General features: G+C 43.1%; 1 protein-coding gene across 1 annotated transcript; it reads left to right on the top strand.

The window, feature by feature from the left end:
* Nucleotides 1-94: 94 nt before the first annotated feature.
* LOC138967223 (small nuclear ribonucleoprotein-associated protein B'-like) lies at nt 95-12,769 on the top strand. The gene is made up of 5 exons (XM_070339745.1): nt 95-239; nt 1,344-1,607; nt 3,308-3,530; nt 4,200-4,319; nt 12,097-12,769. The coding sequence occupies exons 1-5, from the start codon at nt 237-239 to the stop codon at nt 12,132-12,134; spliced, it is 648 nt and encodes a 215-aa protein (XP_070195846.1). The 5' UTR covers nt 95-236; the 3' UTR covers nt 12,135-12,769.
* Nucleotides 12,770-26,937: the final 14,168 nt, after the last annotated feature.

Here is a 26,937-nt window from a genome sequence, read left to right as displayed (position 1 = left end):
GGTCTGGCATTCTCATCTGGACGTATCACGGAGAACGCCAAAACGGCACAACTCAAGTTGAACATGACCAAAACGAAAGTAGCAAAAAGATGACCTCACATTACAGTTATCTCCCTGTCGTAAAGCCGGCAACTTCCGGTATAATCAAGCGCGTTAGCAAGACGTTTTTTTCTGAATTGGATGGTGAATCCATCCGAATATTTTACACATAAGTAGAAGCCATCTACCCTATCAAAATGGTACGTATTACTATTCTTATACCTACGATCAAATTAAGACCAAAGAATGTGTTTGTGCATGCGTTAGAGTCGAAAACATAGTGTCCTTTCGGGATCAAAATAAAGCCGATTTTCGTTCAAATTCAAGTCTTTTGTTTTCCGTTTGTCTCGGCTACGTGTGAAATTACCGACATTTCGATACTTTTATATCAATATGGTGCTTCACTTTCCTACAACAAGTTTAATTCGCAAAGAGTTTCATGGTTAGTATCTACGCTGAAGAAATATAGACCAATTTTAAACCAAGAAACAGAAAATGAACCTTACATTCTATTGCACTCAGTTCGTATTATGACCATAATTCAACGAAATAGGGAAAACTGACGTGTATCTGACTATCTCGTATCTGTAGCAAAGTGGTTACATTGGGGGACATTGCAGATATTTTGGTAATGATACCGTGTTTCTGGAACAACAACCCCCAATGAGGCTGTCGGTGTCACTGTTGGTGCCAGCTCGACTCGGGCCTTCACTCTTCAGAACCATCATTGAGGCCTGGAACTAAAAGAAGCTAGCTCAAAAACATATCCCATTCAAAAAAACCTGCCCTTTCCCATCACCCATCCCCCTCCCTCCCCACCCACAAGAATTTAGTAGCAATAAAATCATAGTATAGTAGTTGTAGTATAGATTTACTCATTTAAATTTAATGAGAAAGTATACTATTACTATCCCTCTTGTTGAAGTTGTTCTGTTGATCGTCTTGTTCATAAATGATAGTGTCTCCTCGGGGCCCAGTTGCTGCTCTAGGTAGCACTGGGTGGTAGGCTAGCCCAGGGCCTGTGGCATTTTACAAAAAGCAATACTACCAGTACCAACCTATCCCTGTTTTTAATTTTCATAGATCTATGCACTATCCCCTTGAAGTTAATCTTTCACTATAGGGACATTAGGTGCACCAACCAGTGAGGATAGTTGCCCTGTATAAAGATTACCTCAGTAATTTGAAGAAGTTTTGAAACAAGATGAAAATGGAACAGCACAGCTCTAAAGATCATATAACTTGGAATGAGATTGTAGTGATCCTATGAATGTGAAAACTGATACTGACCTTTTGATTTACAGACGGTTGGAAGGAGTTCAAAGATGCTGCAGCACATCAACTACCGCATGCGGTGTACGCTGCAAGATGGCCGAACATTCATCGGCACCTTCAAGGCCTTCGACAAACACATGAACCTGATTCTGGGCGACTGTGACGAGTTCCGAAGAGTCAAGCCCAAGACAGCCAAGAGTGGAGAGAGAGAGGAGAAGAGAACACTGGGACTTGTTTTGTTACGAGGAGAACATCTCGTCTCCATGACAGTAGAGGGTCCTCCTGCTGCTGAGGTAAGCAGGGTATCAATTCTGTCTCTAGAAATGGAGCTAGAAACTTTAAAGTTACTTATGTATCATTAAAAACGTGACATTACTTCTAAGGGTATGATTCTGAAGTTGGTTCAGTTTCTTTCTCTTTTTTGTTTGTTTGTCTGTTTTTTTTCTTATTACAAATATTTATTTCAAATTTGTCTGGCTTTTGACATTTACTAGTAAGATGCTTGATTTTACAATCACAGTGCAAAACTTTCATGTTACACTTACAGCACAGGGATGCCGTGATGATTTTGTTGTTGTTGATATGGCAGATTTGCAGAAAAAGCCTTGACAGAAATTAACTAGTAACTGCAGCCTTTGACATTATCTACCCCCATTTGTGAAAAAAAAGTTTGGCACATCTGCAAAAATGACGTTGACAATTTTTGATGATTTGAAAGCAGGTTTGATCAATCAATAAATCAATCAATATGAAGCTTATATAGCGCGTATTCCGTGGGTTCAGTTCTAAGCGCTTGTCGAAGAGTTGTCAACACAGGACAAACAAAGAAACTAACATCTACAGACGGAAACAAACCCTATCACACACTAGCAAACCCAAAGCAGGTTTGATCAATCAATCAATCAATCAATATGAAGCTTATATAGCGCGTATTCCGTGGGTACAGTTCTAAGCGCTTGTCGAAGAGTTGTCAACACAGGACTAACAAAGAAACTAACATCTACAGACGGAAACAAACCCTATCATAAACATACAACAAACAACTGTTTAACAACAATGTACACATCAATAGCTAGGTCCAAACAAAATAATATCAAACACAAAGAAAACACCTCTCACAGAGCACAGCACAAGAATGTCTTTTGGGGCACAACACATCACTGTCGAACATGAAAGTCGCAGCCAGCCACGGGAAGAACTGAGTCTTCAACCTACTCTTGAACGCGTCAAGAGAGGGGCTCTGGCGAAGCTCAAGCGGCAGGGAGTTCCAGACGGAGGGGCCCGCGGAGGGAAATGCACGCTGACCAGCAGATGCAAGTTTCGAGCGAGGAATGTGAAGGCGGAGTGGGTCAGCAGCAGAACGAAGGGGACGGTCGGAGGGCTGGGTGTACAGGTCCAGGGAGGATTGAAGGTACTCGGGAGCAGAGTCGTTGAGACACTTGTGGACCAGAGTGGACAGTTTGTAGGAGATTCGGGTGTTGACAGGGAGCCAGTGTAAGGAGCGAAGTAGGGGGGTGATGTGGTCTCGCTTCGTCTTCCTCAACGTCAGCCTGGCAGCAGCGTTCTGGACTCGTTGTAGGCCATCAATGGATGAGGCGGGGAGGCCATCAATGGATGAGGCGGGGAGGCCAGCCAGAAGGGAGTTGCAGTAGTCCAGACGACTGAAGATGAGGGAGACAACCAGCTTGACACAGGCGTCGTGGGTGAGGTAGCGACGGATGCCTATGCCGAACAACATAGGTGCATCATGTGACAGCACAACGACCAATTTCAGTGTCGATGAGCTACGATTCCTTTTACATTTTCTATGGATTATAAAAAAAATTTGCTTGTTTGATTCAAGATGAGAGATAATCAGTCATAATGAATTATTACTTATTAGACAAGGTCTTGTTAGTATAATTCCAATGAGGCATGAGAGAAAATATGCTCTCTTGTTTAAATCTTGATAGCAGTAACTGCACAATATTAATAATGTTCTTTCTTCCTTCAGGAGGGCATTGCCCGTGTACCTCTGGCAGGAGCGGCCGGTGGTCCTGGTATGGGTCGTGCAGCGGGTCGCGGCATCCAGGGAGCCTCCGGGTCAGGGGCGGCACCAGGTCTGCAGGGCCCAGTACGGGGAGTGGGTGGTCCCTCACAACAGATGATGGCCCCAGGGCGGGGAGCCACGGTGTCTGCACCCGCCAGGCCCAGCATGCCCCGCATGCCTATGGGTGGTATGTGTGCAGCTTTGGGTGTTTTTAGCTGAATTGTGTGAAGTTCGCTAGTTCTTGCAAAGTCTCAAGCCCTTGCTTGTTCTTCTCCACGTGGATAAGGCAGAGTGTGTACCATGTCTTATGATACAGACAGTGTCAATCTTAGCAGAACCTGTCTATAAAGACTGCCCAAGGAGCCAACCAAAAGTGGTTCTTAGAGTTCTATACATGCGGTCCTTACACTCACAGGAAGGTGAATTTGAAAAGAAGGAACCTCATTTGGGTGACCGTAATGGACAGGTGGTCATTATCAAGAGGTGGTTGCCAGGGAACGTTTAACTCTACACAAAAAGTTTGCTTTTGGTAGGTTCTTTATGACAGAAGTGAGATCAATACAGTGACAGTGCTACGAGTGTAAATGAGAACGGACATTTTTTTTATGGATTATAATCTCATTTCTTCAGTGAATATTTTTTTTACTGGTTATTTTGTGGAGATGTGTCAAGATGAGGGCTCAAGCAAACATGTTCACATTAATGATTATTTTTTTTGAGAGTGTCTGTAATGTAATTTAACATGCTACAAAAAGACAATTTTCGTGACTTAAATGTTCATATTTGACATGATTGTGCACACATATGGTGCAAGTGCCTGGTTGGAAGAATCAGCTGATTTGCCCATGTGTTTCAGGTCCCGGGATGGGAGGGCCACCACGTGGTCCCCCCATGATGATGGGAGGACCTAGGATGGGAGGGCCAGCAGGACGAGGAGGCCCCCCTCCCAGAGGTCCCATGCCTGGCATGATGAGAGGTCAGTATCATCGATAACAGCTCAAGTTCTAGATCACATGTGGCTATGAGTAGGATGTAAGCCAGGCTTCTGCCAAAATTGACTCTAGACTGAAGACTGAATGCTTTCCCGATACTTTTTAAGGGGTACAATTATCTAGAGGGAGACAAGAATGTCAAGTTCTTGCAAGTAAAGCAGATTTGGGATGAACTACGATATATTCTACCCCAAGATTCGATGTATTCAAAAACGCACCAAGTGGTTACGTCCCTTGAATGAGAAGACATTTTTTGCGATGAATCAAATCCTAAATCAAAACACAATTTTTCATCACAAATCAGACTACATGAGTGGTATACGGGGTCGAAAGTTCGATTAGCAGTACTTTGGAGGGGAAGGGGGTAGTCAGTATGGAGATTATTTGAGATAACCAAGGCCGGCTGACGTCCTACCTGTAGCTGCATGTAATGTAATCAATGCAGTTTGTGGAAAGAAAAATATAACAATTTCCTTGACTACTTTTCTTCACATGCGCATCCTGAAGCCGATCCAATATTTTGACACACCCATTTTTCAGCTCTCGTGGCATGTCATGTGGCGCGTAGTCTCGTTTAACCCACTTTAGTGATAAATAAACATGTTACTTGTGCCATTTTGAATCTCGTAAGACATGATGAGGCGAGAGCAGGCCACTAGCAGCCAAAGCAAACCATGCAACAATTTACGGTTTTCCATCATGCCGAAACGACCACACAGTTGTCGCTTGCTTCAACCAGAGGCCAAGAAGACATTTGTTAGGGCCCAGGAGATTCACCCGAAGTATGCCTCAACCAGGCATCCTAGTGTTGAATGACATGCGCACTGCACATACTGTCTAACAATAACAATAACAGCACTTTATTGTCCATTAAAATATTACATAAAAATGGAAATTTTTCTTCGGCACACCCTGTCTGCCTGTAAACGATTATAACAACAATTGTATAGGACGACACACATAAAACATAAAACATAAAAGGGATACAATCAAATATGATATTGCACTATGTAAATTTACCCTCTCATATCACAGGAGTTGGGTTTCACAGCCGAGTAATCACATTACAAATATTTCCCACACACCTTCACATGTACACATTGTTTGTTTTTTCCCAGCCGACCAGCCTCTACGTGATGCGAGAAGAATTTAAAATGGTGACTGCAGAAGGCAGGAATGACTTTTTAAACTGGTTTTTGCGTGCCAAAGGGACCTTATAACGTTTACCTGAAGGGAGAATTTCGAAACAGGGGTTGAGAGGATGGATCGGATCACGGACAATTTTGAGAGCTTTCCGCTTAATGGCAGCTTCGTAGAGACTGGTCAGCTGTCGTTGGGGTTGCCCAACAAGCTTGCTAGCCGTCGCAACAATGCGGTGGAGTTTAGCTTTGTTTTTAACATTTGTGGTACCATACCATGTCACAATGTTAAAAGTCAGTATGCTTTCAATCAAACTGCGATACACAAGTTCCATAACACTTTGATTGACATTAAAATATTTAAGCTTCCTGAGAAGAAAAAGTCGCTGCTGAGCTTTCTTATAAACAGCATGAACATGATCACTAAAAGTCAGCTTATTGTCAATTGAAACCCCAAGATATTTGAAGGTTTCCACAAGTTCAACTACCTTGTCGCTTATTCTCACTTTTTGGAGACCACAATTATCACTCTTTCCTCCAAAAATCATTTCTTTTGTTTTGCCTACATTCAACTGCAAGAAACTGGACTTGAACCATTCATTCAGAAGATCAACTTGGGTAAAATACTTTGACAAAGTTTCGTCGTCCTTCAGACGCCCAACGAGGGCCATGTCGTCTGCATATTTAATGAGGGCTAGAACTGGATCATTTAAAAGCATGTTGTTTGTGTAAATGGAAAAAAGGACAGGAGAGAGAACACAACCTTGTGGGGCCCCGGTGTTTAAAACAACTTCGTCTGAAAGCACAGAATGACCAAACAAACGGTTGCTGAGGCTGACACGTTGTGGCCGATCGCATAGGAACTCCCTGATCCAGAAAATCAAATTATTGTTCACATCTAACTGGACTAACCTCTGGATAAGTATATGGGGCTGAATCGTATTAAAGGCTGATGAAAAATCCATAAAAAGAACTCTAACCGTGTTCCCTGCTGTATCTAAATGGCTGACAATCATGTTGATAAGCGTGAGTGTAGCATCTTCGACGCCTCTCTTTGCCCTATATGCGAACTGAAGGGGGTCCATGCGATCTGCCACAGACTCAGTGAGCTTGTTACAAACAAGCCTCTCCATACATTTCGCTACAACAGAAGTCAGTGCCACAGGGCGAAAATCATTTAGTTCTTTTGCGTTTGGTTTCTTGGGTACAGGTGTTATAGTGGAAGTTTTCCAGTCAACGTCTCTATCGTCCAATCTGACTATAGACATTGGCCAACGCTGTGGGTTCAATATGCACAAACAACATGAAATGGGGAAGAAAAGAGCAGGAAAAGGCATGAGCAAGAGTATTGTTGTACATATGCAGTATGTGTTTCAGTTAAATTGCGTCAGAGTGAGACATTTTTGGTGTTTTCTAATGAACCTACGTATATTTTCTGATGAATGTGTTTATGTACAGATAGATATTTTGGCCTGGGTTCACACTGTTGGTTTTACAGCATGAGTATAAATTGCATAGTTTTAGTATGGTGTCAACAAAAGATACAAGTTTTTCATATTAGTGCAGGTTTGGTGTTGCAGACTAGTGATACAGGGGACACAATCAGTGAATCACCTGCTGTTGTGAAATGTGTTGGTTTGGCTAGAGTTGTGTTTCTTCTTGCATTGATGTTTAATACACATGGCTCAAATAGCAAAACGGAGATGAATGGATTTAGGTTTACTGTTTTCAGGTTACCTGAGAAATTGGATGGGATGGGGATAGGGAGTGTGAAAGTGTTGCCCTTTCAAGTTTTGTCTTTTAAGTAATTGCAGTCATTTTCATAAGTGAATGTTACTGCTTCATTCTCCTTGGGGGGGGGAAGAAGAAACAGTTTTTGAAGTACTCGTAGTGGCAATGTTCCCATTCGAATAACATTAACAGTCACCTTCTGTGTACCAAGCAACCCCATGAGTGTGCAGGTGTACTCAACAAGAACACAGCTCTTTTCATGAGGAACTAAAAAAAAATTCTCATCAAACCCCCTCCCCTGTTTTGATTTGACACACAAAAATTGTTATGTGAATAATCTTGACAAACTGAGATACTGTGTGTTTCTTCCGTGTGCATAAATCAGCATAACTTTTTTTACTTTTGCCGTTACTCTTTCACTTTTGGTGAGTTTGCCAAAGGTGGGTGTTGTGAGGGACAGGGAAAAGCAATGAAAGCCTTGAGGGCAAAAAGAGGGAGGAGTTTGAAGAAAAAGAAAAGCCCCGCATCGCCTTCCCCTTCACACCAGTGTGTGGTGTTGCTAAGGCTTTGTGCCCATGCCCTCAGTGTGTAATAACTCCCTTGGCTGCCTGTGCCCTCGGGCACAGTGCGATTATGCTTTCATCAGCCCTGTCTATTGATTGGATGCTTGGGCCTCTTCCTTTGCCTCCGGGCACAGGGCTCTAATAATACGGGCAGGCATGAAAGCCCCCCACACTCCGACCCCACCGACCCTCTTTTTCTCTCCCCCATGTCCACTGAGCCTCGGGGTTAGCCGAGTTGAGAGGACGGGGCCCTAGGTGTGTGGGGCAGGTGGTGTGTGCTGGGTAGAGGAGACATAATGGGGTAGAGGGGGTTGGGCACATCACCTTATTAGCCCCGTGTTAAAGTTCCACTGTCCGCCAACGGAAGAGTTTCTGTTTTTCACAGCTTCCGTGCCATTTTGCCGAGTCGGCTAAACGATTGTGTGTTATACAGACCTGTTTACCAGTACGATTTGGGCGTATTTTGTACGCCAAATTTTTATCAGTACGCATAATACGCGACACACGCACAAAATACGCATAAGAAAAAGTCTAGAATACGTTTTCCGGTGTTGGTGTGCTGATTACGGGATGGTACAACTGATACCGGTTTCGGTCTAAGGGAGATAACCATGACAGCGAATCTTCAGCTGTGGAAACCTCGTTCAGTTGTTGGCACGTGCGATCGTCTGGACAATCGTGGGCCAGTGCTGATTACGGGATGGTACAACTGATACCGGTTTCGGTCTAAGGGAGATAACCATGACAGCGAATCTTCAGCTGTAGAAACCTCGTTCAGTTGGCACGTGCGATCGTCTGGACAATCGTGGCAAAATGAAGCGGAAAAATGTGCCAGTTTCGGATGACTGTACCAAGTCTAAACAGCAGAAACGGCAGATTTTCTTGGAGAAATACAAGAAAGAGCCAGGAATTGTAGAGTCTTCTTTGGGAAAAAGTCATGCACACTGCAAGTACTGTAAATCGGATTTCTCCGTTGCCCATGCCGGGAAATATGACATCGAACGACACTGCAGAGAGAATCTTCTCGTGTGTCACAAAGAACAAAACAAACCAGAGGGCCTCCCTTATCAGCTGAAACTGTTGACAGACTATTGGTGGTAAAGAGCAGGCCTGGTGAACCTCATGATGTTGTATAATGGTTATCCCCAAGCATACACACACACACAGGCCATAACATAACACATGAGCGGAACTACAGCTCAGTGCAGCTGACCAAGCTGAAATCATCATACTACAACTTGCTGTCGAAGAAACCTGACTAGACTAGACTCAGTACCGCTGCATACTACAACTTGAAGAACCCTGACTAGACTAAGGGGCTCAGTGGAAAAAATCAGCTTGTAATGGATTTTAACCACCAGCAGATCTTTATCGGTTTCCCTTTGTTGATTTTGTGTGTGTCACTTTTGTGAGAGTAACACTAACAGTATGAAGACAACAAGATTAACTTTTGAGCAAAGCCAAAGGGGAGAAGACTGAACAGATGCAGCTGTCAGTGGCAAGTTCATCTTTTCATTATCAATCTGAATCTGTTTGGAAGACACTGGTTATAATGCTACAAACTGACAGGTAAATACAATTGTTTTATCCCTGTTGTATTGGAAGGAGTTAAATTCTGAAGGTGTTCACAAGACATGCAATTCTTACACAAACACGTTTGCACCCACGCGTACATTTTCCCTAGCCCATATATGGCTTTGCTTGCAAAGTACACCAACTTTTTGAAAAATACACTCAACTTTTTTGGAAAGTACTCTTGCCTCGGGTTTAGGGTAAACAGGTCTGGATAATATCGGTGCGCATGATATAGGTGGGCGGATATTTGTTTCTTTGTAGCTAAAGGCAAGGACAGGTATTGATTTGATCAAACGATCTGCAGTGAATGTGGCTTCATCTTCAGGCTGGTAGTTTTTGTCGCCATGCAGTTGTTGCTTTGCAAGTATTATTGTTATGATATGGGTGTGCGGCTGTTTCTGAGGAGAGGCAGCGTAGGGTATTCACCTGATCAGTGAACATCACTTTGTCTTTACGCCTTTAGTGTTTAACATCATGCAGTTGACACGGAAAGCACAATTTTTTATTTATTTTTTTTTTTCATGCTTGTCTTAATCTTACGTCAGTGATACAAAGAAGGGAGTGCACAGTTTGAGAGTACTGCCTCAGACAAGGTTAATTTCTTCCACAAGTTTGAAAAAATGTATGCGGTATCAGTTGAAATCTAAAGACTTGTGTGTACATCAGGCCATGACATTGACAGAGAAAGAACTTGTTTCAAAGCACTGATGGTCTTAAGGGAACATATCCCTTTAAGTTGAAAGTCCACCTGCCCACAGGACAATTCAAATAGCTCTGGGGACAGGAACTCTGGGAGCTGACTGAAGGGGGGGGGGGGGGGGGTATTGATATGATGAAATTGAAACGATCAATAGCCTTTGCAATAAAGGCTGTATTCATTATCTTCAGACTTGGTTTTTCCCCGTCATGCTGATGATATTTTGCAAGTAGCATTATTGTTCAGTGGTTTCTGTTTCCTTAGAACTTTATGCAAGTTAGTATTGATTTGATCAAGGGATTATTAACGCTTGCGGTGAAAACTGCTTTGTCTTCCCGGCTGTTATCATGAAAACAACGCTTAAAAAGTGTGTTATAATATCGGTGCGCGGATATTTGTTTCTTTGTAGCTAAAGGCAAGGACAGGTATTGATTTGATCAAACGCAAAACTCCTCTCAAATCCCGTGCATTTCGTGCGTTTAAAATAAAAGCGTGGACAGTGCTCCAGTGTCAAACTGTTGCTGCACTTGTTTGGGCGTGGCTATAAGGCCAAAAAAAAAAAAAATGTCTGTTTCTGGTAACATGGCTAAAAAAAATAGGGTCGGTAGGTCGGGATTTTTTTTTTTTTTTTTTTTTTTTTTTTTTTTTACCCCCAAATGTAGACCAATAAAACTAACTTTAAAAATCGCGCAAAGAGACTGGATTCACTATACATAGAGACAAGACACTCAACACATTTACAAATCGTCAGCGGACTTTCGTTTTCACACGTTTTTGTTGTTCATTTTCTCACCCTGTCCTTTACCACCACCAAAAAAAACAAAATTTTGGAGTTTGGAAAAAAAAAGTTTAGGGTCGGCGCCGAAATTTAGGGTCGGTCGGGTGACCAGAAACAGACAATTTTTTTTTTTTGGCCTAAGCATAGTGACATGAATTTGATTGGTCAGTATTTTTAGGCAAAGCACATGTTCTCAGCAAACAGAAAACAAAATATTGGAAGCGTGAGTCACGCTACCCAAAAATAAAATCTTTTTTTACATATATTTTTTTCTATAACTTTTTTTCCCATGGTTCATTCATCATCTGACATAACTTTTTAGCGAAATCTAACCATAAGATTATTGAAAAAAAGCAAAAATGTAGACGACCACCTTTAACACAAATGTTATGATACTGTATAAGTGCATGGCAGTTACTGTTTTTGGAGAGTCTCGTGGTAGAGTATTAATTTGATCTGGTGATCAGTAAGGCTTGCAGAGAATGCAGCTTTGTCTTCAGGCTATTTATCTTCATGTAGTGGACACTTTACAGGTAGTATTGTTGTGATACTAAAGGTGCACGGCAGTTTCTGTTTTGTTCAAGAGGCAAGGCAGGGTATTGATTTGATCAAACGATCAGTACGTCTTGCAGTAAATGCTGCTTCATCTTCAGGCTGGTTGTTTTTATCATCAGGCCATTGTTGCAGGGCAGTTTCTGTCTGCCAACTTGTTTTTGTTGCTGTTTACCACTTCAATCATTCTCATTTTTGTAAAAGAAAAAAAATGGATGTTGCTTTCCAGCTTTTGTGATAGTGTAATCTGTGAGAAACAAAGAACATCTTTTTGAGGTTGAGGTCAACGTAAGAGGTTTGAGCGTTCATTTTCTCCATCTGTCGTTTGTAGTCATCTTGTCGTTGTGCCTGTGGGGAGATGAAGAGCAGATGGTTTGGGGTTTCTGCTGTGGCCTTTGGCGGCCCATTGACGTCAGTGTGTGCCAGTTGCCAATGATTGTTGACGTGGTTTTTGCTGTACACAATCTATTCCTTCTGGCAAAATAGAAGAGAGAAAAAAGCCAAGATTGTAAAAGTGTGTGTTCTTTTCAAAGTAAGACAGACTCAGGTTGAAATTATGCCTCAAAGCAGGTGTCCTTTTGCTTAATCATAGCAAATTCTTTTGTGTGCTGAGCTTTTACATCCAAACAGTGTTGTGTTTGCATATTACTCTTGCCTTTAACAAAAAGTCATGAGATGACACTTCTTATATTATGGTTTGACAAATGTTTCCTTCGTTTGTTGCAGGTATGCCACCAGGAATGCGCGGCCCGCCACCAATGTAATATGCTCATCATCTTCATTCCATCATTTCATTGGTGTCATCTCCATCTTCCTCGTCATCATCTGAATCTTTCATCAAGTCCTGAGCGGTCACGGCTTGTAAGCCAGAACAATCCAGAGCTTTTACATACAGTTTACAGAACAGCACTCACAGAGCTTGAATTATTTGGGAGCAGCTGGGGATTTGTCTTTGTTGTGAAGAATACCCATGTCCATCTTTGGACATTAGTGGGATCTTAAACTGAACTGAGTATTCCGTTCTGATGACAGTAGGTACTCATTGTTGGTGCTGGTATTTGAGTGTTTTAAAGTTCTGTCATGAAGAGTATCTTGAGGTTCAGTGAGAATGTGTGTGTCTGAAGGTCGAGATATTTTCATTTTCTCATCCGTCACTGCCATACTTCTTGGACATAAAAATCATTTCATTTTGATTCAGCAAAGCCTGTTGTGCAGTCACTTTTCAACATCCGAATGTGCAGAACAGACTTATTATTAAGAGCAAATTGTTTTATCATTTCATTCATGTTCAGTCATCCATTCACATTGTTCATTGATGTATGTATATTCCTGTATGTGAAAACTGATTTTAGTTCCAAGTTTTAAACTGTTAAGAATAAATGTGACAAACTACAAAAAAGTTATGTTATTGTCTTCTTTTGGAAATGAATGTGTTGAACCAGATGCTCTGTTCTGTGAAAGGTCGTGTTGTAGTGCCAGTGTTTGTGGTCCCTGTACATATACATACAATGTGTTGCTACTAAGTGACTTCCTCGGTACCATCTGCTTTTGCAACAGAAACAAACGCAACAAGAAAGGGGTACGATGCAGATGAAAATCATTCCACTACAAACATACTCTACAAGTTACCTCTTGCATGTATGGGTGAAGTTGCAGTGATTGCATACTGTCTGCACCTGCCCGTCGTCCCCTCATTCTCTGCGAACATTTCTCTCTAACCACTGTACACAGACTGACTTGGAAAGGAAAGGGTGAAAGGAACAGGACTTATCTTTTGTTTGTTTGCACTCTTTGTAAAGACCAACAGCTCTGGGTTTTTTCTTTTCTAAAATTTTGAATTTCATGCACAGAGCTTGTATTAAAGAGGCGGTCGATCGAAGTATCCTACCAACAACTAACCAACCTACTCTCTCAGCCTTACTATAGTGGTACGTACATGTAGTGGTACATGTACCGGCACTTCGATACAAGCTCATGTGGTTTATGTAACTTTTTAATTCACAGATATTAGGGTGCCTGGTCCCTGAGTAAAGGTCATCTCACAAGATAATGTCGCTTTCAGAAACTTAATTGGGCGGGGATGTAGCTCAGTCGGTAGCGCGCTGGATTTGTATCCAGTTGGCCGCTGTCAGCGTGAGTTCGTCCCCACGTTTGGCGAGAGATTTATTTCTCAGAGTCAACTTTGTGTGCAGACTCTCCTCGGTGTCCGAACACCCCCGTGTGTACACGCAAGCACAAGACCAAGTGCGCACGAAAAAGATCCTGTAATCCATGTCAGAGTTCGGTGGGTTATAGAAACACGAAAAATACCCAGCATGCTTCCTTCGAAAACGGCGTATGGCTGCCTAAATGGCGGGGTAAAAAACGGTCATACACGTAAAATTCCACTCGTGCAAAAAAAACCATGAGTGTACGTGGGAGTTTCAGCCCACGAACGCAGAAGAAGAAGAAGAAGAAACTTAATTTTCGAGTCAACTTCGTAAACGAGTCTTTGAGAGGAGAGTAGGCAGGTGATATTACGTGAAAAACACGGAGAAGTTCAGAAATAGCGTCGCCGCGTGTGACTTTGATCTGGAAGATTGATCGCAGGCGATTGACATATTTGAGAAATAGGCCGAATCATAAATAGTCCCAGTCGGTTTCCAGGTACAAATAAAACAGATACTGATACACCTAAGATTTCAAAAGATCTCCAGAAGCAAGTTCGTGTAAAGGAAGCTGTGATGAAAATAAGACACAAGCTGCAAGACGAGGAACCCGGTAGCTCGGTTGGTTAGAGCACTCGACTTGTGGTCGGCGGGTCACGGGTTCGAATCCTGGCTTGGACGGACACGGGTCAACTTAATGTGCAGACTCCGACTCCCATGGGGGCTGGGCCGCTATTGCGCGGGCCGCTATTGCGCGGGGCCGCTATTGCGCGAATCTAACCCTAACCCTAACCCCAACCCTAACCCTAAAGATTCGCGCAATAGCGGCCCCGCGCAATAGCGGGCCGACCCCCTCCCATGTCCCCCCGTGTCACCACTGTCACGTGAAAGACATCGGCCATTCTGCCATGCAGGTGGCTGACTACACGCATACGCCTGGGTACTGTACGAATGTTGTGTGTGTAGTCGACCCTGTGAATGCACACTGTGTAAACAGTTCTTCTTCTGCGTTCGTGGGCTGAAACTCCCACGTACACTCGTGTTTTTGCACGAGTGGAATTTTACGTGTAAGACCGTTTTTACCCCGCCATTAAGGCAGCCATACGCCGCTTTCGGAGGAAGCATGCGGGGTATTTTCGTGTTTCTATAACCCACTGGACTCTGACATGGATTACATGATCTTTTTCGTGCGCACTTAGTCTTGTGCTTGCGTGTACACAGGACGGGGGATAAGCCACTAGCAGGTCTGCACATAAGTTGACCTGGGAGATCGGAAAAATCTCCCCACTTAACCCACCAGGCGACCGCGGCCGGGATTTGAACCCTCGACCTTCCGATTAAGAGGCCGACGTCTTACCACCCCGCCACAGCGCCCGTCGTGTAAACAGTTCGATTCACCGACTCAGATCCGGCCAGGTTTTTACATGGGATAAGACTGTGACCATCCCTCCACTTCGTCATATTCATAAAATGAACAACCGGGGTGCTCTCTGTACAGTGGGATGTTTTGTTTAATTCATACAAAATGTCCAACTCACAAGGCGTCAGGGTGATGCTGAATTTTGGTATTTGACCAAGTGGAGGGATGGTCTTATCCAAAGTAAAAGCCTGGCCAGATCTGAGACGGTGAGTCCAACTGTTATCACGAGAAGTAGTGACTGACCGGCTGTGCCGTTGGGGTCGGCCCGCTATTGCGCGGGACCGCTATTGCGCGGGGCCGCTATTGCGCGAATCTTTAGGGTTAGGGTTAGGGTTAGGGTTAGGGTTAGGGTTAGATTCGCGCAATAGCGGCCCAGCCCCGTGCCGTTGACTTGTCGATAAGGGTGCGTTTGGGGACGCTAGTTCAGAAGGAACCTAGACTTTGTGGCAACATCGATTTTTAAAGATAATACAATACATTTCAGTGATAAAACCAGTTGGTTGAAAACCTTCAACATAAAATCATACTTTGTTATTATTTAAATGTATTGCTTGCGTGACAGCGAGCTGAGACCCGTTGTTCTCTCTTTCTGTTTTGTCCAAAGCAACATAGCACATTTGCCGCAAGGTTGGTCCAAGAACTACCGTACTGAAATACCACGAAGGTGTGTCTTCCAATACGTACGTATCACTCCAGGCATCGTCTGAACTAAACTGAATCTTCGACGGTCAGTCTTGGTCAGCCCTGTGACAGGGTGCAGTCTCAGACTCTCCCGGAAAAAAATCGCACGAGCGGCCAATGGTCAAAGTCACGGTCAAGCGTGTTGGAAGTATATTGAGTTTAGCCTGCAGGGTGTCAGTCTGCCACGTTTCTCTGGCCGCCCACCGAACTGGGAGTGGACCATCCTGCATCCTCGCACAGATTTTCCCCCTTTGGTCATATACAGCGGAGTATGTTCAGTAGCAATGCCTGTCTGATAAAAAAAAAATCCCAACATGGGAAGTTGTAGGATTAACTGCAAAAACGGTTGTGTACAAGGATATCTGCACGTGTGGTGTTGTCATTTTAAGCACGTGCCCGGTGACATTGCACGGTCATGTACAGTGATTGGCGATGTCATTTCAATGTGCTACAGGTATATCATCTAACATGATACAGTTGTGAATGTGCATGTTGATGCCAGATTAGTCAGTAGTCTAAGCTAATGCGAAATTAATGGTTACCGAGGCAGTTCTCGACATCACTAGTTACTAAAAAATAAAGCTAACAAGAATAGTTTATAAAAAAAAAAACTAAAAAAAACCAGGCACGAACATACAGACAAGCAGACTGACACACACATGACACTGGCACACACACACACACACACACACGCTTGCACGCACACACACACGTTCAATGAAACTGCAGGAGGCAACGTGCATTGGTCAGTTGTGGTCAATTCTGACACCAGTGATCGGTCCCCTCCTCCCCCACAGCGGATATCACACGTTCACTGCTTGCACGCGACACTTCATGATCAAAGTCATGATCACTTCAGAATACAGGATAAAGTACATGGTCTGGGTGGCCGAGTGGTAAACGCACTTGCCTCAGAAGCGAGATGTTGCGAGTTCGACCCTGGGTCAGGGCGTTAGCAATTTTCTCCCCCCTTTCCTAACCTAGGTGGTGGGTTCAAGTGCTAGTCTTTCGGATGAGACGAAAAACCGAGGTCCCTTCGTGTACACTACATTGGGGTGTGCACGTTAAAGATCCCACGATTGACAAAAGGGTCTTTCCTGGCAAAATTGTATAGGCAGAGATAAAAATGTCCACCAAATACCCGTGTGACTTGGAATAAAGGCCGTGAAAGGTGAATGCTCGCCCTAATAGGCTTGAGGTTTGCTGGCCGATGTGAATGCGTGATATATTGTGTAAAAAATTCCATCTCACACGGCAGAAATTAATATGTAAAGCGCATTGAGCATATATATGATTATGCGCTATAGCAAATGTCCATTATTATTATTATTATTATTATTATTATATTGTATCACCAGAGTTCTCCAGCAATTGACGATTTTCGGAAATAACTCCGTCGGGTTTAAATGGGTTGTAAAAGAGTGAATACCCTTGCTTTTCCTCTGACAAATAAATTCACACGTGCTCCTGTCCACGTGTGTCCGACACACCCCTCGCTAGTGATTGGCCCCTCCAATGTTTGTCCGAGTAAAAAGCAAGGGCGTTCACTCTTTTACAATCCATACAAACCCGGCAGAGTTATTTTCGGAATTCGTCAATTTGTCCTAATGGTGCGGCTACAAAGGCGTAGATCCATGGATGCATACACTGAGATATACACATTCAATCTAATAAAAACTAGAATACAAACAAAAACATTAATCCTACTTGCGTCGTCTGTATCTTGGTATACATGCAGGTGTATCTGCCCACGATCGTGTTCGTGAATAGGCACACTTTAATTTGTAATGGCAATGTCTTTTGGAGACAGTAAGCACAAAGGGTATCTTCATTCTTTGGCAAGGAATTCGAGTTTCAAAATAACTTCTAAAATGAGACACAAAAGTGTGGGGCTTTTTTAATTATCAAAAATTTAGAAAATGTACTGGTAAGAGGATAGTCTCAAAAGCGGTCTAAAAGCATGCCTGGTGTCTCTCAAAACACCTTAAGCCTGAAATATCAAGGTGCGCCACTGCCAAAGTACTCCACATTCCCCAAGGTTGCCAAACCACTTCTTGTACGAGACATTTTACGGTCAAAGTCGTGCTTGCTAAATACGATGCTTGAAATATCAGCAAGGTGTGTCACCGCAATGGCAAAATGCTCCTCATCCCCCGCTCAGCAGTGAGGCTGGGACCAACCCAATATTTCAGGAAGCAACGTTCAGCGGTCAGTTGTGGTCAGTTGTACCGCCATTGTCCAGTCCCTTGGCACCCCCATTCCCACCCCCATATGAACTAAAACAGAATTTTAGGAAGCAACGTTCAGCGGTCAGTTGTGGTCAGTTGTACCGCCATTGTACAAGCACCCCCATTCCCACCCCCATATATGAACCAAAACAGAATTTTAGGAGGCAACGTTCAGCGGTCAGTCGTGGTCAGTTCTGGCGCCAGTGTCCACTCCCCAAGCACGCCAATCCCACCCCCATATTATAAATAACACGTTCCTCCTTGCACGAGACATTTCATGGTCAAAGTCTACATCACAAACTACCGTGCGACGCTTGAAATACCCACAAAGGTGTGGCTCAAGACTCCTTATTCCCCTAGGCATGGACCAAAACAGATTGTCAGGAGGCAACGCCGTTCAGCGGTCAGTTGTGGTCAGTTCTGACGCCAACACCCCCGCCCTCACATGTACAACACGTTCCCTCCTTGCACGAGACATTTCATGGTCAAAGTCTACATCACAAACTACCGTGCGACGCTTGAAATACCCACAAAGGTGTGGCTCAAGACTCCTTATTCCCCAAGGCATGGACCAAAACAGATTGTCAGGAGGCAACGCCGTTCAGCGGTCAGTTGTGGTCAGTTCTGACGCCAACACCCCCGCCCTCACATGTACAACACGTTCCCTCCTTGCACGAGTCATTTCATGGTCAAAGTCATGCTTTCAAAATACTTCTCTTGAAATACAATCAATCAAAAACACTTTTTTGCCATATTAACCAAGGCTTGGACCAAACCGGCATTTCTTGAGGCAACGTGTAGCGGTCAGTCGTTGCCGGTCATCTCTGACGCTTGTGTCCAGTCTTTTCCTCCCCCGCAGACATCATACACTTGTTCCCTCCTCGCACAAGACACTTCGCCTTTCAAAGTCATGGTCAGTTGTGTATACAAGTTGGCTGTGCCTACAAGTTTGTGAAAGGTGCCCACTTTGACAAACATGCTCAATGGTAAAATCAAAGAAACATCTGAAACAGAGACAAAGGATACAAAGTCAAGGTTCAAAAACTTGCTTTTATATCTCAATAGTAAATTCCACCTTCTCAATGGTCATCGGTCTCCACATTCTCAATAACGATTTTCCTTTTGTGACAGTAATCACAACAGTCATCTACATGCGTTTGGCGAGGATTTTTCCATTGTTTTTTCTTCTTCTCTCTCAATGGTTGCGGAAATAAAGACAGAAAGAGGAAAGTCTTAGCGCATGTCTGTTGGCTTCAAGAAAAAAGCAGCTTGAAATACAATGTGTATTATGTGTCGCCGGATCCCAGCGATGTGCAGCTCTTCATTCCATGAGGTTTCGACAGAACTAGAACTTCGAGAGCCGTCAAGTCGTGGTCAGCTGTGATTGTCCAGTCCCTCAACCCCCCCACCCCCCACCCCCCATTGCACAGAAATCACACGTGTACTCCGAGACACTTGACGGTCAAAGTCATGATCCCTTCAGTTGTGTGTCCATTCTCTTGGCCAGCAGGTACCACCCCTGCAACGTTGTTTCGGACTACGAGTACATGTATGTTGTTTTGCCTGCAAGGGGGTTCTGCCTACTGCTGCTAAAAATAACTTGACAGAGCCCTCAGCTGTTTGCGGTTGGTGACCTCAAAATGCGGAGACCTATTGGACGTTGGAAGAAAACAGGCCCACAGCACTGTACTGCTCCTTCGTTGTGCTTTAAGGTAGGGCAGAAGTCGGAGCGGACTAGCAAGTTTCAAAACAATGCGTTTGTCGGACGTGACCGGGAAGGTGATCTGTGGTGTCCAAGACGGTTTTTTTCAGTTACTGACCGTTGTGTGACTGGACATAGAAAGAAAAAAAAACATTTAAGAAATACAAGCAAATCAAAAGCTGTACATTTAAAATGAGATTATATTGCCTGCAAACACGATGTGAACCAAGTAAGGATGTGCGTATTGAGTTATGTCAATCAGTAAACGGAGGACCGCCATGAGTCGTGACTTACTTGGGTTTATCTAAAAGACAACGCCGCTTTGCCTGTGTCACATAGCTCACGTCATCTCTGTCATCGTTTGCCGTTTTGTAGGCGTCTACACTGCACTTGGATTGTCATTTATAACTAGCCATTGACCGTTGCTGCACAGAAAACAGCAGATTGTCATTCAAATCTGACCGATGAAAGTATAATATGGAGAAGTCAATAACAAACAAACTTAATGTTTTAACATAAGCGACGCAGTTTTGAAGAGTTTTCTCGGATGTGTCTTTTTGTTGTGCCTCTGGTGACGAATTACAACGAACAATGGTTTTTTTAAAACTTAGCATCATAGTTGAAGTAGGTCCGTATCTGAAATGCGTATTTTTTCATTTCACAGTGCAGTGCATCTGTTTGGGGTTTAGAATCAAGCGAGTTAATAGGCTGACCCCTTGAGACTCCTGGAACTTGGAACAAAACACTCACACACACACACACACACACAGGCGCACGCACACACACACACACACACACACACACACACACACACACACACACACACACGTCCGTATTAACGACATCTGACGAACTGCCCTTTATCGGGAACCAGAATGGTACCCATAGTGCCAGTGGCCATCAAATAGGTATGGTAAAGGCCCGGCTACTATACTGTATCATCACTGTCATGGGACAGTCTTGTGTAGGCGGCGGGCCTGTGCACGTGGTACTAGCATAACTGAGTAAACAACAATGCCGCCCCACACACACACACTTTTTTTTTATTTTATAAACCGCAGGTTGAGCAACCCCTATTTAAGACCCTGCTTTCTCAGATGTTCTGTTCGCAATATTTGTAAATGTAATTCCATTGGACGATTCCCTCCCTCAGTTTCAGATTTTTTTCGACTTTATCAGATTTTTGGTGACATGCAAAAGGGAATGCCATTGTTATTATGTTCCAATTCCAATTGTATTGCTTGTGGTACAAGCACACAGAAAGAGCCAAACTCAATATCTAAGGTATAAGAAGATGCAGAACTACAAGTTCGGGATTTGTATACATACCAAGTATCACTACATGGTGCTCATCAGTTTATAAACTTCGCCAGAACTCGTATGAAAACCTACCGATGGAGACACGAAAAGAGAGCGGACAAATTAAATCGCCGCGCAAAACCAAATATGGTCAAACAGTTTCAAAGTTTAACAAAGACATGATCACCCACTCCCATCTCATCAGATAAAGCATTAGTTACCCGATATTGTAAAACGATTTTTTTTTACAATGATACGACCGGATTGTTCTCCTACTCGGGTTTACTTATGTACCGCAAGTCATTTTCAGATCGAGACTGAACTGAATAAGGACGTGGTCTATTTTGGAAGAAGAAACATGAGAAGTTCTACGAGGTCGCCTGCGACTGACTGACTAACTTGCTATTTCCGTCCCCAGTACTAGCGACTATTTAGGACATGACGTGGGTACTGATATGCTAAAATAAAACGCCTGCGACCGCAGGTGTTCTTTTTGTTTTGTATAGGGGACTCACACTAAAACTGAACTGAGCTTTTAACTGTACAGCCCATCGTATCAGTGTTTAGGTAAGGAGTCAGACTTTTACGGAATGAAACTGATGCAAACAAATAGCTAGTGACTTGCGCTTTAAGCAAAGGATAAGCCCACGCTTCTAGGTAGCCGTGCAGGGGATGTAGCTGGGGTGCCTGGAGAAAGGGTGGAGAGGGGGGGAGGTAGGTTAGAAGAAGGCGGAGTTTCCAGAACACAGAGAGAAAGAGCGCAGGAAAACCAGGGTATTGTCTTGGTATATGTCAGAGGAAGCCTTCAGGGCGCATGCGTGAAAAGGAGCTTAGTGACGTCACTCAAAATTTAATGGACACATTGGCTGCAGGGCAAGTCTGGAGTGGGAATAAAAAATGAAAAATCAAACAGCTCAATCTGCCCGCGGGCACCCTCCGCCCCTCTTGTAGTTGGAAGCCGGGCATTTCTGAGAACCTGAGCCCCGGCTTTGTAAAGATGGCGCTGGCGGCGAGTTGTGCCTTCACGGGCGATCACTCGTCTTACATCCCGACAGCCACTTGTATTGATATAGGACCCGGGATTCAATACTCCTTTTTGCTCGTGAAGATTTCTAATCATTAGTACTTCTTTCTTCCCTTTTTCTTCTTCCTTTTTTTCCTCCTTATTTTTCCTTCGTGATTTTGTGTTCTCCTTCTGGCCCTTCCATCTTCTTCTCGTGTTTCTTTTGTGTTCTTGCTTCTGGCTGTTTGAAGTTTTTAAGTTCGTGTTGCAATTGTTTTTGTTTGTTCTTTTTTTGTCGTTGTTGTTGTCTTCGCTTTAAGTGTAAGTATTGCATTTCTGAGACTTGGAAATGTTGAAGGTAACTTCTTGTCAGTTTGAAGCGTACGTATCTGTGTGCGTTCAGTTGAACTCGTGCTGAGAAATTGTTACTTTTGGGTTCATGCGGTCCTTCTGGTGCTGATCACATTGCTTTAAAGCGGAACTTGAAATAAAAGCAACAGAAAGAGAGAAAGAAAGACAGAATGAAACGAGAGGAGCATTTATAAATGCCGAGTAACCAAATAATGTACCCAAGATCGCCGTCCCCATTGGTTCAAAGTATTTTGTTATGAAAGAAATCTCTTCAACAAACTGAAGACAAGTCACATCGAGATGGTTCTTGTCTTACTGCACCAGTGACCTACGCCCACCTACTCCAGGCATATCGAAAGAGCCATTACAAGTCCCGTTGGCCGGACATATGTTTTTATATATTTTGATGCAAGTTATAAGTTAAGGTCGTAAGAAATGGATTTCTTACTCGCATACTAAATGGGATTCTTAATCGAGTAGGAAATATTTCTCATACACGAGGACTTTGTTTTGAGCCAAATGGCTTTCGATACAGGACTGCCCACTACAGTACTCTGGACCGACCTGAAGCAGACACACGCGGTCCACACACACACACACGCAGTCTACACACACACACTGACACACACTGACACACACACACACACGTGACACACACACAGTCATTTCATAGTTCGGGCATGCAGTTAAGTTTGCGGTGTTTTAAGCTTACAGGTGCGTAGTTCTGTGGACGTGATTCAAAATTGTCGTTGAAACAAAGATTGAGTACTTGTCGCTAATCTGTCGCCGCGCTAAGAATGCAGTTATAGTTCATTATAGTTTCTCCCACACAAACATGCATTTTGTCGTTGACGGCAGTTCTGTCGCAAAGTCGGCTAGCCCTGCGACTTGACAAATACCCATCCTCGATGACACAATTTTGTAGTCTACTTCGACCATCAGTGTTCTAGCTATTTTCGGCAGTTCCTGTCTCCGGACAGAAAACGAAACGAGTAACCCCCAAACATCAACCCCCATGCCTTGTGGCTCTGTGGGCCGACTCAAGATGGGCGGTGTTCACATTACCTCCCCTGGGCCGCTCTCCGCACAGGGTTAAAGGTTTGGTCCAAAGAATCATTTCCGATTCAAAGCCTTCAGGTGTGAAATTAGAGATTGCATTTATTTGCGCTGTCCTCCTATTAGTGGAGCTGGCCGCGAGCTGCTTGTTACTGTGGCGACGGATATCTTGAAATAATTTGAAAACAAGCACAGTGTACAAGACTTGATCGACTGATGTCTCAATCCCGTTTGTCTTATCGGCCTCTCGACTACACGGTCATTCTTAATCTTACGTCAATGGTCAAATTTCTGACGTTGCCAGAGTTATTTTGCGACAACACCTAGACTGAACTTCGAAGGTTAGACGATAGATGTGACTATGATATGGAAGATGCTGTACGTACATCGCAGTCTGCTCCAAGTAAAACCATAGTAAATTCGTGTGTATACGCTAGTAGTAGACTTTGCGAGGTACGGGGGTATGTACAGTTTGACTGATAAGACTGATAATATTGAAACTTTCCATTGTTCAAGCTTAACAATTGGTTGACTTTTCTTATCATGCATCTTTTACTGACGTAATATAGGACGATAGTTGAGCTGTTTTCTGTTTTGGGAAATCAGCCCGTTTTGAAAATAATGCAGCTTTCAGTGTAGACACATGTTTCTTTGCAAAAAAAATCATTATCTGTTATATAATTATTTACTGGTAATAATCAAGTGCACTTTTTTGTGTGCATGTTTCACGTTCTGCTTGTTATCTTGGAAATGTTTTTTCTTAAGTTGTTTGTCATCAAATAAAACCAACATTTCTACAAAGAACCTTCGCAATTATGTTTCCGCCCACTACATTTTTAAAAATTTATTTTATTTTGCTTTCAAAGAATCTTAGCTTCTTTTAAAACAAGATCTTGAGGAAATGTAGAAGAGAATTAATGTTGGACGTTTTCACAACCGTCATCACCGGGAGTGCTTGCGGCAAGACTAGATTCCCAACTCCAAGAACAGTAACTCGAGTCGCCCGTCGGACGACAGGGGCCTGAGGGGCCATTCATTATCTGGCTTGCTCAGGGGGTGTTCATCATCTCAATAGCAGAGGAGTGATCCGTGTGGAATTAAAGCGGGTATCCTGATTATTGTACTAAGCCCGCCGCCCAGGGGGCTGCGTGACACAAGCAAAAAGGAAAAGTTGTCAAAGTTGAAAGAAAAGTTTTTATTTCTGGTGCTGCGACTGCTGCGTCTTAGCGAGTGAGTGCAGAAACTACCAGCCACGACTTGCTTCTGTTTGAGTCCTTGACCTCAAAGTCGGACCAGAAAATATAACGGCTTACCAGTGCCAATACTGACATCATAATTACAATTTTCACGTGTAAATTACTATTTTTTCTTCCCAAGATTAAATATTTGTGAAAGTGTGAGAGTCTGGATTGACCAGAGCCGACTACTAAAAATATCTCTGTACGAAGGCAAACTGCGCCAATTTGATTTTCAGTGTTGGCTCCAGTAATCCGCCAGGAACCGAGCCATTCAAAATTGACTGAAACGAGGCATGGTGGTACCAAAACCGAACACGCGACATGAACACATGAAAATTAATATTTTCAGTTCTGGCTGGGTTCCTGGTGGATCATGACTAGAGCCAAAACTAAACATTTTTAATTTTTATGTGTTCATGTTTAATTTTGTCGCGTGTTCAGTTTTGGTGCCACCATGCCATGTTTTAGTCGAGTTTGAATGCGCGTGCACTAAACTGTTACACCGACCACAGAAAACTTTTCTCGATTCAAAACTTTTCGGTCGATAGTTCTTTAACTGAACAGATGCAAAAGAATCAGTAGAGATGAGCGTTATTGTAGACAACCGTGAGATACAGCTGCTTCCCCGATAACTTGTTGAGTAAGGAGTTAAAGCCTACCTAAACATAATTATTTGTGAAAGTGGGAGAGTATGGACTGACCAAAGTCGATTAAAAACCCGTCTACTACAATATCTCTGTACAAAGGCACTATTTGGTCAAGTGCCGCGAATTAGTACATGTAATACTAGTGGTGGTTTCGTACTTCTTGCGATTCAAAAGTTTTCGGGTCTATTGTTCTTTACTGAGATACCAAGGAGCCATTTTAGGACTGCGCTGTTGTAGAGAACGGTGACATGCATCTTCTTGTCGGATAACTTGCTCGATAAGGCATTCTTCTCGATCGCTCAGACAGGGACTCCGGAATTTCTGATGAAGTTTGCAGTACAGCGAAGATTCTATCGAAAAGATATTTCAGAAAGTGTGAGAGCGATGTTTAAAAAGTAAATTTTAAGGGGCTTATTGTCCGTCAGGTCTTAATTGCCTATATTGGACATGAATTGGTTTATACGATTCGAGTTTTACGCCCTCACGGCTTTTTGATGTTTGCGTGTTTAGGTGGTATCAGCCATCTGCACTTATGGTAGAATGACCAAGATCTTTAACGTGCCATTGTGGTGACACGGGGGTGGGAGATGGATACCGTCTCTGGGTCTGCACATAAAGTTGACCCGTGTCCGTCCCGGCCCGGATTCGAACCAGCGACCTCTCGATCACAAGTCCAGTGCTCTACCACCTGAGCTACCCGGGCCCCCCTGAGCGATGTTTGCCAGTGCCCAGACTCTACAAGAAAAATGTTCATTCAAAATGAACAGCGTCGATGCAATGTCCACCAAAGATTTATTTTGGGAAGTGTTAAAAGGTTAGGGTCAAAAGTCAATGAATTGCATGTTGTGCTGGATATATAAATTGTTTATTTCAGTCAATGCTTGCTATGAATTGATCAAACAGCCACAAGAAAAAACAAGTCGCGTAAGGCGAAATTACTACATTTAGTCAATCTGTGGAACTCACAGATTGAAACTGAACGTAGTCCGCCGCTAGTGCAAAAGGCAGTGAAAGTGACGAGCCTGTTTGGCGCGGTAACGGTTGCGCTGTGCTTCATAGCACGCTTTACTGTACCTCTCTTCGTTTTAACTTTCTGAGCGTGTTTTTAATCCAAACATATCATATCTATATGTTTTTGGAATCAGGAACCGACAAGGAATAAGATGAAATAGTTTTTAAAACGATTTCGGAAATTTAATTTTGATCATAATTTTTATATTTTTAATTTTCAGAGCTTGTTTTTAATCCAAATATAACATATTTATATGTTTTTGGAATCAGAAAAGGATGAAGAATAAGATGAACGTAAATTTGGATCGTTTTATAATTTATTTATTTTTTTACAATTTTCAGATTTTTAATGACCAAAGTCATTAATTAATTTTTAAGCCACCAAACTGAAATGCAATACGGAAGTCCGGCCTTCGTCGAAGATTGCTTGGCCAAAATTTCAATCAATTTGATTGAAAAATGAGGGTGTGACAGTGCAGCCTCAACTTATACAAAAAAGCCGGATATGACGTCATAAAAGACGTTTATAAAAAAAACCAAAAAAAAAAACGTCCTGGAATATCATTCCCAGGAAGTCTCATGTCAAATTTCATAAAGATCGGTCCAGTAGTTTAGTCTGAATCGTTCTACACACACACACACACACAGACAGACACACAGACACACACACACACACACACACACACACACGCACATACACCAAGACCCTCGTCTCGATTCCCCCCTCTATGTTAAGACATTTAGTAAAAACTTTTTAATTAAAAAATAGAGCTTGTTTGAAACA

The sequence above is a fragment of the Littorina saxatilis genome, linkage group LG1 (assembly GCF_037325665.1).
Source record: "Littorina saxatilis isolate snail1 linkage group LG1, US_GU_Lsax_2.0, whole genome shotgun sequence".
NCBI classification, from domain to species: Eukaryota; Metazoa; Mollusca; class Gastropoda; order Littorinimorpha; family Littorinidae; genus Littorina; species Littorina saxatilis.
This window is presented reverse-complemented; position numbering and strand designations above follow the sequence as displayed.